Consider the following 15,802-nt stretch of genomic DNA (forward strand, 5'->3'; position numbering starts at 1 on the left):
TAATTTTGCAACTAACTAGTACAACTTCTATTGTACTCATGCTCTATTTGTATGAAACATTTCAGCGCATCGATGACTGTCACTAGTAGCACGTGCAAAACACTTTGCTATACCAGGCCTCAGTTCTACCCAGCAAACAGAAAATACGTCATTTATGTTCAATCCTCAGCAGTCGTACATGTCAACAAGTTTGAATCAGTGCAAAACAATGTAGACCGCTTTTTATGAAAATGAATTTTCGATTACCTAGCATCACTGACATTTAGGGATCCTTAATTTGGCCTTACATGACCATCAATGCCTCGTAGAATTTCTTTCAAAGCTCGGCAAGCTTTATGACTGCAGGTCGTCCTTCAGTGCAAGTCACATCAGGCCAGCTCATCTTTGATGCTCGCGCCTAGATCATCAAATTTATGCGGTCCTGATATGGTCGTAGGACTACTCTCAGTTGATTATTGTAACTGAGAGCAGAAAGACTTCCAGCATTTAAGCTCCTCCAACTAACAGCGACAGCCATTTTTACAAAGATGGTGTGACATCAGAAAATGCGGGCCCATCGCTATGTCATTTGTTCCAAAACAATTTGACAGCGCACCATGTGTTTTGCTCCGCAAGAGGTGCTTTAGCAACAAAGGCCTAACAATGCTTTACCCAATAATGAAGATCACGTAAGGAGATTTGAGATTTGAAGGTCATCTCAATTTCCACGCTGCTGACATGTCGGGCAGGTAGGTGTCTGAACATTGTCCTGCTGAGCGATGGAAACAGAAAGCTATGACTCTTTTGCACAAGTTCTCTATATTTCTAACGCTAATCAAAATGCACCATAAAACTGATACACCAAAATCATGTGAATCAAATATACTCAGAAATGTTATGCTGAACCACTAGAACAAAAAAGAAAGATTGCTGTAAACATTTGGTGAACTCATGACAAGAAAGGTTCCATGTACCTCTAAAGGTTAACTAAATAAATCTTGCCTAGTAGAGCCATTGGAACTGCCAGCATGCTAACCTTCAGCGCATGTGCGCAGTTCCATTTCCACGAGAAGCAGTACTAAGTCACATAGAAAAAAGGTTGCGTACATTCAAAACAAGAAAGAGTTAGCACTTATTTAATTAATCCACGCTACTCTTTTGGCACCATCATGCAACAGTTGGTTAACGCAGGTATTTCGAGAGGAAGAAAACAAGAGAACATAATAGGTGATTTTCAGAGTGAGAGAACGCTGCTGCCGCAGTGATGAGTTCTGAGTCGAATGAATCGCTCTATTTTTGTTTTTGTTTTCAGTTACAACCAAACTGTAAGTTATGTTCTTGTGGTTTACGTTTGTTGTTGAATTTTAATTTGCTTACGCTGTTTGGTTGTGTACTGTATTATCCTCTATTTATTGTAACTCACCCACGGTTACCCAAGTTGGCGTTGAGGTAGCTTGAATAAATGAATCACAAGCAAGCAGGCAAAGAACCTTTTCGCTTGAAACTAGACATTGCAATTTTGTATGTGAATGCGATAAGCATTGTAACGGTGACGGTTCTCAAACCAGTATTTTCGTTTTGTGCTGTTTCCCCATGGCCGCGACTGCGCAGGTTACGGCCTAACGGAAGCTTGCTGCGCCATCGCCCATACACGAGGACAATGCCATGACTTCAAGACGGCTGGAATCCCTATGCCTTACGTGAGCATTAAGGTAAATGAAATGGCAAACAAGTGTTATATGCGGGAAAGGTAACTGTAGTGATGTTATTTCAGAATACATATCAGACATGCTCATGCAGTAAAGTTTCATTAAATTCCAGAATACCTCGCTAATATTGGGCTAGAAAACGGTGCGATGCAAACAATAAGTATCTTAAGGACAGCCATAAAACTCTAAATAGAAAAGTAAAAGTTAGATTCAAAGCTTGTGACTGCAAAGGGCATGATTGCTTAAAGGAAGGTAGCACACTAATTATTGGTAGTGCTGGAAGAGAAAGATACCCGAGCTATTGAGTTCAAAAGAATATAGTGGAATGCAAACAGCATGCACAGAGAAAATAGAGTGCACTCCACTTAAACAGAACTTGAAGAACACAAAAAATGTTCCGTTTATAGAAGTTTCATTTAAAACAACGATATAATAACCAGCAATCGCTTTATTCAAAAAAGTATCCGAGCGTTTTGATATTGCTGTGGTAAGAAGAAGAGAAGATTCTCCTTACAGCTTATAATTTTGTAGATTACTTTGCGCAAGATTTGCGGTCATGCGCGAAAGGATCGTCAGTACGTTGCAGTGCTCGCGTTCAACATAGCGATGCAAACTTACAAATTAATCGCTTGCCATCCAGTCCGACAGGCTAACGTACATTGCATGGAGCAATCAATTAACGGTCGTTAGTAGAATCATATTATTCGCAATGAACTTCACTGCTATTCTGAACTGGTTCCTCGGAGCAGCTGACAGGGGGATCATCTGTGAGCTCTTATTGGGGGCGGTTTGAATGTACGAAACGGCAGTGGCAGCCTGAATGAAAGGTCCCACCTATCGACCCCATCAATAATTTCTCGTCAATGAAAGTACGCATGATAGAAGCAGCTTTGCAACTTCGACATAAGTAATTTGCAATAGCTTTCCCACAGCTGCCTTATGGATTATATTTTCGTCGCTATTTATAGGATCACAATTTTTCGTGTCTGTCGCAATTTTTCTGTTACACACACACGTTGAGGTGAGTGGTAGTTTCAGTTAAAGTTACGCTGAAGCGGCGTTAACAAAAGAGATGTGTGTACCGTTTAACACAAGTTTGGTAATATTGTGCCTATGGGTGACCCACCAAACTTAATACCATTGTTGCCTTTATCGCGAATTTCCTGTTAGGCGAGTTTTATTTATCTGGAGACCACTATACTTTAAAAAGAAAACTTGCGTGTTATCCGTGCTTCTTATTTATTGCCTCTGTGGGCTGAAGCCAATCATCTAGCTATATATAAGTAGCGGCAGCAGTAACTGCGCTCCGGAAGCGTAGACCACAATGTTGTCACATCGTCGGCCTTAAGCAAGTGCTGGCTTTGTAACATTACAAACACATTTCGCCTCACAAAAATTTTAACGCTCAGCGAATACTAGAAAAGATCTACATAACGATCCAAATTGGTCACTAAGACAGATAAGGGTGATGCCCAGTGGCAGCAAAGCCAGGGGAATCATAACTGCATTGATAATTTGTTAACTGCGATCATACGGTTGCAAAAAAAAAAATTGTTTTCGTTATTTTTTCTCCAGCTTCTGCTCGACTTGTTCGTGAATTTCGTAGCAACGGAATTGGGTATCAACCAACAGTATAACAAACAAAATGATCAACATGTAAAGAAGTAAAAATAAATATCGCAGGAACTCCTTTGGGAGTTGTCTAAGAATGGGTAAGTCTTGTGCCACTAAATCATCTTCACGCAGCCCGGTGTCATTATCAATGTCTAAACTTCATTCGACCAGTCTAAGCGACAGTGCTGCGGCTACACGAACTGCTGAAGACGGCGACGCAAGGACAATTGATGACGCAAGCAAACTACTGCAGGTAGGGCAGCCGGGTGCGTTGATGACGGTGCGATCATTAAAATATAAAATCGCTAATCGCTCTTTAGCGCCTTATAGATCAGCCTTAAACCATTATCAACCGTGATTAACCGAAGTCCAACGGTGGCTGCACATGGCGCTCCCACGCAACTGAAGAAGGAACGGAGGTAGCTCGTCATTTATCTCCACAGTGTGAAGGGCTCAGGGTGGGTGCCGGGAGGTGGCAGGCGTTCTACATTGGTGGCGGCTGCGCTGGTCCTACGTTGAACGCGATCTGTGATGGGGGCAGAGTGTTGCGAATGCTGATATCTTCGTGACTGCTCTCTTCTCGCCCCTTCGCATTGAAGCAAGAGGTAGCACGAAGGTGAATTAGCTCACTCCTTCTTGTCCTATCTTACAAGCGATCATCGTGCGGGACGGACTCACAATTTTCCTCGTTGAGCAAGCGTAGAAATTCTTACGCATTTAAATATGGAAATCATATCCACGACGAGTCTCGAACCTGGGCCTTTGAGTGGGAAGTAAGCATTCTATCTCTGCGCAATGGTGGCGCGTGTGCTAGCTCTTGTAGCGACCCAGATGGCTTACCAACTTTTCACTTTACTTTTGGGAACTCATTCCGGGCACTCTCTAAATTTAGGTAACTCTACTGATAGCATAACAAAGAAGTTTGATAACTCTACGAGCGACGGAACCAAAAACGATCGGCAGAACATTAAGTGACAGCAAAGCAGTCGTGCGAACAGGACAGAAAACGGGTGTAACCCATATTATTACAGGCATGAAGGGATAAAAGTTTAATTAGGCAAGCCATGCAATGTCCAGGTCAGGTAACCGGACGTATATTACGGCTTCCCAATGAAAGACAAGCGAAGGTAAGCATTCTCGAGTAGAAGTAAGAACAACGTGGTGTGAATAAATGAGGAAAATCTCAGGTACAGGATACAGCGAGCCCGTGTAAAACTAGTATAACTAGAGGTCGCTGCGAAAGGACTTCGTCCTGCAGTGGAAATAACACAGGAGAACGATGAATATGATAGTAAGGACTGTACAATGGGGCGGCTGAGGGGTCGGTTACTGGCTCGGTAAGGCTGTGCTGAATTTCCTTTTCCTCACTCCTTCATAAATGATATGCACAGAACATTGATGGAGACCCGGGCGGGAGCTTCGTTCAAGCCCATGACATATACGCTATGCACTAGTCAGAAGACAGTCATTTCCCTTGTACAGGGCGAAAAAAAAAACAACGACATGGAGAAGACATGAACAACCACGATACAGGAGCAGTTCTTAGTAAGCATTCGTATACCTTTCTTTACCGTGTTTCATTTGTGTTTTGTCGTTTGCTGGGTGCTGTATTAGGGAAATGAATCTGTAACAACATGCTCAGTTCAACGTACTTCCAGATCGCTAAACGCCCAAATTACGCCCATATGCGCCCACGCCTACCCGGGCCTGAAACATGAACATTTCCTGTTATCTATTTTGTCTGCAGGTCGTGGACGTAGACACGGGAAAGAAACTCGGCCCCGAGGAGTGCGGCGAGATCTGCGTCAAGGGACCCACTTGCTTCAAGGGATATCTCGACGCGCCTGAGGCTACCGCTGCCGTGTTCGACGACGAAGGATTTGTGAAAACAGGCGAGTGGCTGAGGACTAAAAAATTACGCGGCACATCAATTGTGGGGACAATGACTAGTCGGTTCACAGTAAAAAAAGAAGTAATGAAAGTAACGTGAAGTGACCAACTAACGAAAGGACATGTACCAATAAACAAGAATATTTTCGCCTAAGTCAAGTGACATCAGCACAATGCCTTCCACTGTCAAAATATCATGCAATTGTACAGTTTCTGTACCGTCGCTGTTGTTGAATGTGAGGGCGCATGATAGCACTTATGATATTACAGGCCCTCCACTGGAGTGTCTAGCACGCGTTTATGCGAAGGGGATATTTCGCCAAGAGCCAAGGGCAAGAAGTTAATGACAATATACGATCTTTAATGATACGTCATCTTCCTATAATATAATCGATATTGCCAGTTTATTATAAATGATGAACCATAATTTAATAGAGGCTATTTCTCCTCATCGGGGCTGCTTCTGAGTCTCGAGGAAGAATTCCCTGGCATTGCCATTACAACACGTGTGCTCCCTTCTTCGCTAGATATCCCGCCGCAACTGCGGTTATAACTCATGCCTCACATGGCGCAAACCATATACGCAATAGGTTTGTCTGGTGTCAGGGAAGCCTTTCCTAGTGGTCCTACAAATTTGCCGCCCTTTAGTGGACCTAAGCAATGGTGGACTTTAGTAGCCCTAAAAAAGCCCTACCACACACTGTCTAGTCAATGGTCATCAGTTATAAGTGCACCATGCTCTGTCGTGACGGCTGCGTTCGCAGGTGACACGGGCTATTACACATCGCGGGGCGAGCTTTACGTGTTGGACAGGATCAAGGACATTGTCAGGTGCATGGACCAGCAGGTGGCACCCGCCGAGCTTGAGGAACTGCTGCAGGCGCATCCGGATGTAACGCAGGCTGCCGTTGCTGGCGTGCCGCACCCTGAGTACGGCGAAGCGCCCAGGGCGTTCGTGGTGCTCAAGGGAGGACAGCGACCTGCTACCAAGCAGCAGGAAGAAGCTAAGATAGCGGCTCTCACTGCTTACCTTAAAGGTGCGCCAACAACTAAACGTAGCATACGGAATATCTAGAAAAGAGCTTCTGATACAATTTTGTCTTTTTATTCGCGTATCTTCGTAAATCATTTTCGTGAGCCAATAAAACGACGGACACCGACGAAGCTTCGGCTTCCCTACGGAAGCCTTGTTCACTCATGCTTCATCCCGACCCGACGGGCTTCCGTCGAACCCTTGACTTCGTAAATCATCTTCATGTGCTGATAAAATTGAACTCGAACATACCGTTCGTATAGAAATACATTTTACTTAGTGCTATAGCTCTTCCAAAAGCTCGAGCACAATTCCGGTTGCGTACCTTAACCGCACATCCTTACGCTCTTAGGAACTGAAATATAAACAGTACATAGTGGCGCTATCAAAAGCGTGAAACTAAGCCATCCAAAAGATAACACAAGGGCAGGGAACTCATGTTTACCTGTGACCTCTATAAGCATGCTATCGATCACCTATTTACTACTGATTGACTAGTGTAGTTTGCATTAGGAAAAAGAATGACAACGCCTCGCCTATCGGAAACAAAGGTGCACGTGAAGCTCAGGATCCGCGGCCCTTCGCTGTCGCAACGCCTCAGCTTCGCGTTCCCTCACGGCGGTGTTCGCACATGGACCACGAGCCGTTTCTCGAGCGAGTTCCCGGCTGCGTTCATTAAACGCCGCCTGTTCTTCTGCCGAACGCACGAAGCGTAGCCCGCTCCCGCTGCCGCTCCTTCAACGCAGCCTGCTCTTCGGTTCAACGAACCAAACGCGGCCTCCCCATCTGACTGCTGGGCCTTAACTGGCGGGAAACGGCGGGCGCGTGGCGAGCGAACACGCGATCACACCCTTTCCCTCCGCTGGAGGGACGGGACGCCTGTGATTAGGCTCGCGACTTACGCCGTGTCCACTTTTTCATGCATATAAAACCCCGCTTTCAAGGGCGTGTATGACGAACCAACAGTGGCGGTATCGGCTAGCGTGGTGGTCAACCACGAAGGCGGTAGTTCGAATCCGCAGCCCGACAAGCAATTTCGTTTTCGCGTGGCTTTGGGTTTTTCGTACGCCGACACGGACGCCGACATCAGTGAGACAATGCGAGCTTCGTTTGAAAAACGAAGCTGGGCAGGCCATGTAATGCGTAGGGTATATAACCGCATAACGATTACCGCTACAGAATGGCCACCGAGGAGGAAGGGAAGCGCATTCGTGGACGGAAGAAATCATGTGGGGTGATGAAACCAGGAAATTTGCAGGCGTAAGTTCAAATCAGCTAGCGCGTGAAAGGGGTAATTGGAGATTGCAGGGAGAGGCTCTCATCCAGCAGTGGACGTGAATTAGGCTTATGAGGATGGCCTAATCATGTACAATTTGGGAAGCTTGGCGCAGTGCGGTGGCAATCACCGCAGTTTTCCACAGTATATTACTAATCCTAATTTGTGCTGACTCAATAGTGGCGACCATCCCGACTACACCTTTAGTTGCGAAATTCCACGACAAATAAAACCGCGAGGATTGCAAGTGCTCATAAATTTTGGAGCTGTGTCGCTTAACCCCAACTGTGGCTCAGTGGAGCGAGGCAAGTGAAGCTGTTAGTAATGTTTTCAGGGTATGCGATTGGTTTGAGTTTGACCATAAAGTACATGAGTTACTTATATTCATTAGCATTTAGTGTATTTTTGAGTCGAGAGCCATTTTTCTTTGTAATCAATAAAAGAAAAAATGCCGCTTTTCTTATTCGGCCATATTGTCAAGACTTTACATTGCGAAGAGGACCACGTATTAGTTTTTTTCTCAGCTGCATTGTGTTTTTGATCTATCTATTGTCGAAATGTCAGAAGTTCTTGACAGAGTAAGTACTGCTGTGAGGGCAGCTTACTCTTTTTTCTCCTACGTAGTATTTTATTCGCATAAATGATTTTCGGATGCAGGGTTAAAAAAAGGAATGCCGTAAAATATGAATGCTTCGCATTGCATATGCCATGCATCTTTAGAGCGTCCTATGACTATATATGCACATATACTTAATCAACTTTCAAGATAATTGGCATGAAAGCAGTAATCCAAAATGAAATAAGCGAGAAATAACTGAAAATCTAGAATAGTAAAATTGAGTTCCACAAACAAAGAAAGGAACAAAATCTCGTAAAGACTGCAAAGAGCTTTCACTGCTACAAAGAACAGGTTGTATACAATCGGCACATGACAAGCATCTAAGATGCTCAAAAAACAATCTCCAAATACGTTTTAAAACTCCCGCGAAGAAACATCGATTGGCCCCTTATTCCAACGTTCGATTTTACTGGAAGGAACAATATTTAAAAATATAATTGCGACTTTGGTGAAGCCGTATATTTTCATAACGAAATATTGTTTCGGATTTCGATACAGGTTAATATAAGTGCTCATTATGTAATTGTGAACTTCAGGAAATTTTAACCGCAAATCTTTCTTGAACCGGCAATGGCTGCCTTACGATATCACTGACCATCTCTGAGGTTGTTGTGCCGGTGTATTTATTACTTTTTAAGTGTAGCGGCTCTGTATTGTATGTTTTTTAATGTATCAATGGTATGTTTTGCAAATGGGTCCCATGGTCCACACGCATGCATTCTCAACTCTTGGTGTAACATATGTGACGTATATAATCTCTTCAAACAAAGCTTGTCTAGCCTACCAAAGTGCTCAGCTTGGCTAGTGATATCTCGCCGGGTTTATTTGTCAATATAGAGCAGGAACGCGCGTTCATTAAAATGGGAAGCCATATGGTCATTTCCTTTTATTCGAATAATTGTTCAATAATTCGGATGTCTTGATTGCATACACAAGTAAAAACATGAATAGCCAAGTTGTGTCATGATTCGTGCAATCTGAAGGCAGAAAAAATGTCCTATTTGAATGGACCGTAGCCTTTATTATGGAAGGACACATTCAATGAATGAATGAATGAATGCTTTATTTTGAACAGATCTAATACAGAGCCTGCTAGAGGGGTAGAGGCTAAAGGCTTAAAATGCCTGACGAAGGTCTCTGACCCTTTACAGTTTGGCAAGCGGTTTTAGGCAGAGATAACAGTCACGCTTTCATCACAAACAAATAAACAAAAGAAACACGAAAAAACACAGAATATAACCATTTTACATTTTATAAGAACAGTATCTATGTCTATGCATGTCTGTATTACATACATAATGTATGAAGCACATGTATACATTGAACATACATTTCACGCGCGTGTTTTTTTTATTATGCAACTATATTCATACAACATACGAAGATGCCTGTATACACACATACATATCGCACGCATTTGCATATTTACACACACTAAAAGAAATCAAATAGTAAGTGGATAAACAACCACAGCGAACACTATTTCTGAGAGTAGTTTAATTCTGAAATGATTATTACATTTTTTATGTTATTTTTGAAAATAGTTATAGTGGTACTGAAATCAAATTTTTCTTTGACCTTATTTAATACATCAGCTACCTTATATTCCGTTTTCTGTCGTCCGTATTCAGTTCGTATTTTAGGAGTGCGTCGTTTTTGGAAACTTAGGCAATAGCTAGGAATTTTTTCATCTTTTGTGTAGAGTTCGTTTTTGTGTATTAATTGCAATAGCTTGAAACAGTATAACTGGTTTGCCCACAGTATACCGTGTTTTATAAATAAGGGAGCCGTTCTTCAATCTTGCATTTTACCACAATAATTCTGAAAAAAAAACCGTAAAATCCTTTTTTGGAGTATAACAAGCTTGTTGTAATTTGTTTTTGTTGTGGTACCCCAGACAAGTAAACCATATGTAAGTTTGGAATAGAATAGAGAATAATAAAGAGTTCGCTTTAGCCAGAGTGGTATAAGGTGGGTTACCAGCACAAACATCCAAATGTACGTGCTAAATCTGAAATAATTTAAATGTGTAGTCCAACTTAGTTTGTCTTGAAACAATACCCCGAGAAATTTTTGTTTCTCAACATGTTTAATTACGTGTTCTTCAAATTTTAGCATTATGTTTCTCTACAGTGGTTTGTTGGTAGGACGAAACATCACGTATGTAGTTTTGGAGGCATTTAATGTCAGCTTGTTCTGTTTTAGCCATCTGGATATATGAAAAAGATATGCATTGGCATCACGTTCAACTGTTGCAAGGTTATTGGAAGAAAAAAATATATTTGTGTCATCTGCGTACATGACGACGTGAGAGCTACCAGCGATAAAGACAATATCATTTATAAAGGGGATGAATAATAGTGGCCCAAGTACGGAGCCCTGAGGGACGCCTTGTTTTATTCTCATTTCCGTTGAAAATGCTCCGTTATTCTTTGCAAGTTGAAAACGATCTGATAAGTAGCTTCTGAGAAGATCAATCGCAACGCCTCGGACTCCATACCTGGATAATTTGTTTAGTAATAAATCGAGTTGTATAGAGTCAAAGGCTTTCCTGAGGTCTACAAAGAGACCAAGCGTATATTCCCTATTTTCCATATTTTCGATGATTTTGTCTTTGATATTTACTAGAACCTGCTCAGTTGATTTGTGCTTGCGAAAACCATATTGATTTTCTGCTATCAGTAGATGTTTTTCAAACAGTACCAGGAGTCTCATAAATAATGGCTTCAAAAATGTTTGCTATTGTGGGAAGTACAGATATGGGACGATAGTTCGATAAGTTTACACCACCCCTTTTAGAGATCGCAGTAACTTTCGCCGTCTTTAACTACCTCGGAAAAATGCCTTTTGCCAGAGAAAGATTAACGATGTGACTAAGTACCCCAGAAATTAACGGGGCAACCAATTTTATTTCAGCTGGGCATATTTCATCGATCCCTGGCGCTACATTATTCTTTAATTGTTTTATTATATTTGATATTTCTACCGGGTCCGTAGGCTGCATGTAGATAGATTGAAAGATTGTATTTGCATTGAGAGCGCCATGATCGCATTCTGTTTGAAAAGAAGATGCATAGGAAGCGGCGTTAATAAAGTGAGTATTCATAGCATCAGCCAATCTTTCCCCGCGCAGCGTTTCTCCATCTATGTTAAGCTCCTCACAGACATTAGTAACTTTTTTCCTGGAAGTGAGCGAGTTCGCCACGGCTCATATCTTTTTTTTGGTCGTTCTAAATTCTTTCAAACGTTTTCATTCTCGTAGTATTGGTGCTTTGCTTTTTTCAGATCAAACGTGAGGGCGTTTCGGTATTTTTTTTATAGTTAGAATTTATCAGCCGCCCGCGTGCTCACGAAGTCATACTATAACTTATTTTTTGCTTTTATACGATAATATAAATCTCAGGTAACCCATGTATTCCTTTGGTTTTTTTTATTTCTAGAAGATATTTTTACCGGGAACGCAGCAACATAGCAAGCGCGAAGCAACTTTATGAATGTATCATACGCATCGTTTACATTTTCTTTGCAAGAGACATCGTGCCAATCAACTTCTCAACTATGTGGAAAACGGTTCCCTCGTTTCGTCATTTTTTAGTCGCTCAGTTGTCAGCTGTTTAATTGGTTGGCTGTATTTTTCTGTAGCAAATGAAGCAAAAAATACAGGGAGGTGATCGCTTAAGTCATAGTATAGAATCCCAGTTTTTGATTCGCATGGGATTACATCTGAAGCACATATATCTAGTACTGTTGCACTGTGCCTAGTAATCCTGGTTGGTTTTGTGATGTAGTTTGTTAAACCGTAAGTGGAAAAAACAAGTTCTAATTTTTTCGCATATGAGTCATCTGAAATGAGATCTATGTTGGGGTCGCCCATAACGACACAAGCAGTATTAGAAGTAGTGGTCTGAAGTAATGTGTCCAGAAATTCTAAGAATTTATTTTTATGCCCCTGGGGTGGACAATAAAGCGCAATAATTAACACTTTGCTAATGCGCATGCTTAGACACTCAGTGTCTGCGCTCGTAACTAATACGTGTTCAAGGATCTCGTGAGACAAAGTAACCCTGAAATAAATGGCTATTCCACCACCTTTTTTACCATCACGACAGAGGCATTCTGAGCGGTAGCCTGAAAAGTATGGTGCGTGTGCTTTATCTGTTATCCAAGTTTCCGTAAAGATTAAAACATCGATATCAGAAGATATGAAGTGTGTCAAAGTCAGTCAAATGCAATCACATATCGTGCTGCGGAGCAAACATTCTTGTTTATATTTCCTGGCACCAGAAATTGCATAATAACAATCACACCAGCTGCAGAGAAGGTGCGCGTGGCGTTGCTGTTGCTAGGATGCCAGCAGCAAGCACCATAACACGGATGACAGGAAGAAAGATTATGGAGATGTCGAATGTTTTGCAAATGTTTTATCGTCAATAAAGTATTAACTATGTGTCAGCTACACGTGATCCCAAGAGACCAAATTTCAATACTTTAGAAGCTTTCGTTCATTGGTTTATTGCAGCTTTGTGAGAAGAGCTCGTACTCTGTCTATCATGCGGTTCCTGGAAATGTTGTCCTTGTAGAATTACGTTTTTATAAAAATCAGAGGTTGCGCATGTACTGGAGGGTACTGAATATGTTTCATGTATTAGAGCACCAGACACACTATAAGCGATTTGTGTCTCCTAAAGCGACTCCTATAGCTGTGGTTATGTAGAGCAAGAAGTTCATGAAAATCGGCAGGCTTCTGTTTTGGCACACTCCTGCTACTCGCCATTCAATTTCATCTCTTAGGATCAGTGTGCTACATCACTGAGAGAAACATAAAGTGGTCTAGTGCCCAGGTTTCTCATAAATGCCGTTAGCTTAGCGCATGTGAGACAAGATGAAAAGGCAAAGAAACACACACGAAGCGCTGTATGTGTTTCTGTCTCCATTCGTCCCGTCGTATATTCGCAACACCAACGGCATTTATTATGATGCATCTGTAACCCAACGTGCAACCAAGCTTATAAAGAGGAAAATTGGGTGTGACGCCAGCTACTATGCATCGTTACAGCAAGAAGACCCATTGGTGGAATAGCCGCGAAAGGCTCCTTTGAGTTGATTAACTACTCCTATATTTGAGCTGCTCCATTCCTGGGCAACTATCTGCCCATTCTTGAGCAGAATGGATGTGGCCTAGTGACGCGATCCATATAGAAGTCTAACGTTTGTATGCATGCTTGTCGTACTTCTTTCTCTATGTACCTATCCACATGATTCATCCCTAGACAAGCAACATTACTTTCGTCCTCTTGACATCGCTGCGAGGATGTTTTAGAGTGTGCATCCGTAGAAACTGCCATTTGGATTTCTCCATCCACAGTTAGTAAACGTTGTACTGCATAAAGATAACCATCATATGAGATTAAGGCTGTGGCCTGTTTGGTGCATGAACAGAAGCATGGCGTGATATTACACGTTGCATTGGACAAAGATAAACACAACTGTTTGCAGCGTCTTTGACTTTTCAACATTTTAATCAACGCTTCACGATACCTTCGCTTAATATAGACTCGAACACTAGCACTGGATATGTATGGCTTTTTTATTGTCTGTGCAGCTGTTTGAAATTTCGCTGCAAGAAACACAGAATACAAAACTTTCTCTTGCAGTCGCATATCTTGCGTATCACATATGTAGACTAATCTGTTGTATTGGTCAATGTGACGCCGAGGTATTTCAGTTGATTCGTGATCTACAGATCTTCACCGCGCAGTATGAGCTACCTATCACAGCTGTAACCGAGCCTTTTTGTTCATTGTTTAAACGTGATAGCACTTGGTGGTAATTAAGTCCAGCGTCCATTTTTTTCCTTATATAGAACACTTACTTACAAGCCACCAGGTAGACATATCGGGAATAGCACGTGGTTCATGCCTAGGCCACGTCCTAAACGACGTCGTTTATTACTGAAATTGGGACAGCTGCGCGCGCACGTAGCTTCTCCACAGTTGACCGCTCGCACTCGCTGTTCGCAGGTCTGGTGGCACACCACAAGCAACTGCACGGCGGAATTGAGTTCGTGGATGTCATACCGCAGACTGAGACCGGAAAGCCGCACCGACGCCAGCTAAGAGATGCATATCTACAGCGGAAAGAGGTTGCAACCAAACCTTGAACTCGGAAAATAACGCCGGGAAGGCGGCGTCAAGCAACGAGGCCTATGAGGAGGGCTTTTCCCACCCTCAAACTTTGGGCGCCTTGAGATATGTGTTGGGTTTGACAATGTAATCTACATAAAGAGAAATACAATAAACAACATGAATTTAGTATTTTTGAATTATGTGTACGTAGAAAATCTTTTATATTGCATGATGTGACGAACCGAGGTCAAGGTGAGAATTGTTTACATCCATGACGCTTACAACAGTGACATATCCGAGGGGCTACACTGGCCACGATGCTCCTCCCCCCTCTTCGCAAAGCTTCAAATGTGTGGATGGCCGGCTGGTAAATAAAAGTAGTACATGACAGCTGAATGGTTGGTTGCGGCTACATTTCGATGTAAGCGAAATAGGAAAACGCCCTTGTACTTAGGTTTAGGTGCACGGTAAACAACCTCAGATTGTCCAAATTGGCGGAGTCGCCCTATGGCGTGCCTCATAATAAGATAGCGGTTCTCGCACGTAAAACCCCATAATTTAATTTTTATGAATGCTGCGCATATCGAGAATTGGACTCCAAGCACAGCAGCTTGTTGATCTAACCATTAGGTGTAAATTCTTTTTTCTTTATTGAAAATCTTAGGCCACGACCGCATGCGTACTTTTCTCATACTGAAGGCAACTAGCCCTTCCAGAGGACTGGTGCTTTCATGACTTTGCATGAGCGATAGCTCTCCAACGCGCTCCAGTTTCAATTCGGGCACGGACTTAGCACTGTCTTTCGCGAGAGTACTATACTCCCGCATACCTTTTCTAGGCTACGAAATGAAAGCTACGGGCTTGCATATTCTTCACATGTATTAGTGCCCTATTACTCAGGTAGCAAAAGGTTGTAAAATCGTAGTTTTATGGAATACAGCAAATAAACATAGTTCTTACCTCTTTAGACGTTTAAGAAGCTCCTCCGAGGAGGCAATTCAATCAGGTCTTTGATTACGTTTGCAAGTAGTATTCAATGTACTACTTATATATATATATATATATATATATATATATACCTTTTCGGAACCGTTTGGAGTTCATGTTTCCGGCGTAGTACGTCACTATATTTGTTGTGAAACTGCAGGACACACGAAATAAACGAGCACACAAGGGAAATGTATCACGCAAGAGGTTGCGTGTTAGCTCTGGCTTGTGTCCTCATTTGTTGTGTGTGCGCTTCACTTTCATAATAATTAGTGACGAATGTGCCCAACTTTCAGTAATCTGACTTCCCTTATTCATCGGCGCTCTAGCGGCAGGGGTAGGTTTGCTCTGCAGCCGTCAGAGGGCTGGCAGGTTGTGCCAAGCGCACAAAGGAACTGGTCTTGCAATGCATGCTTGTCAGTGTCGCATCTTATAGTCCTGATGTAGCGCATACAGAGGACGCCAGAAGGCACATTAAAGAGTACCGTTTATTGTACGCTGGGCATATGTAAGAAAAAAGCTGTATTGTCGTGTCTGTGTCTTTCATGTTTCACTTTACGTTCTCCTCTG

General features: G+C 42.4%; 1 protein-coding gene across 1 annotated transcript in view; it reads left to right on the forward strand.

Annotated features, from left to right (window-relative positions):
• LOC126529659 (luciferin 4-monooxygenase-like) overlaps positions 1-14,442 on the forward strand; it is an 85,467-nt gene extending 71,025 nt beyond the window's left edge. Inside the window, exons 8-11 of the mRNA XM_050177171.3 lie at positions 1,591-1,691; positions 5,050-5,194; positions 5,957-6,229; positions 14,141-14,442. Of these exons, the coding sequence (XP_050033128.2) occupies positions 1,591-1,691; positions 5,050-5,194; positions 5,957-6,229; positions 14,141-14,280 (659 nt within the window). The 3' untranslated portion in view covers positions 14,281-14,442. The remainder of the gene's footprint in view (positions 1-1,590; positions 1,692-5,049; positions 5,195-5,956; positions 6,230-14,140) is intronic.
• The last annotated feature ends 1,360 nt before the right edge of the window (positions 14,443-15,802 follow it).

This window comes from Dermacentor andersoni, chromosome 9 (assembly GCF_023375885.2).
Source record: "Dermacentor andersoni chromosome 9, qqDerAnde1_hic_scaffold, whole genome shotgun sequence".
Lineage (NCBI taxonomy): Eukaryota > Metazoa > Arthropoda > Arachnida > Ixodida > Ixodidae > Dermacentor > Dermacentor andersoni.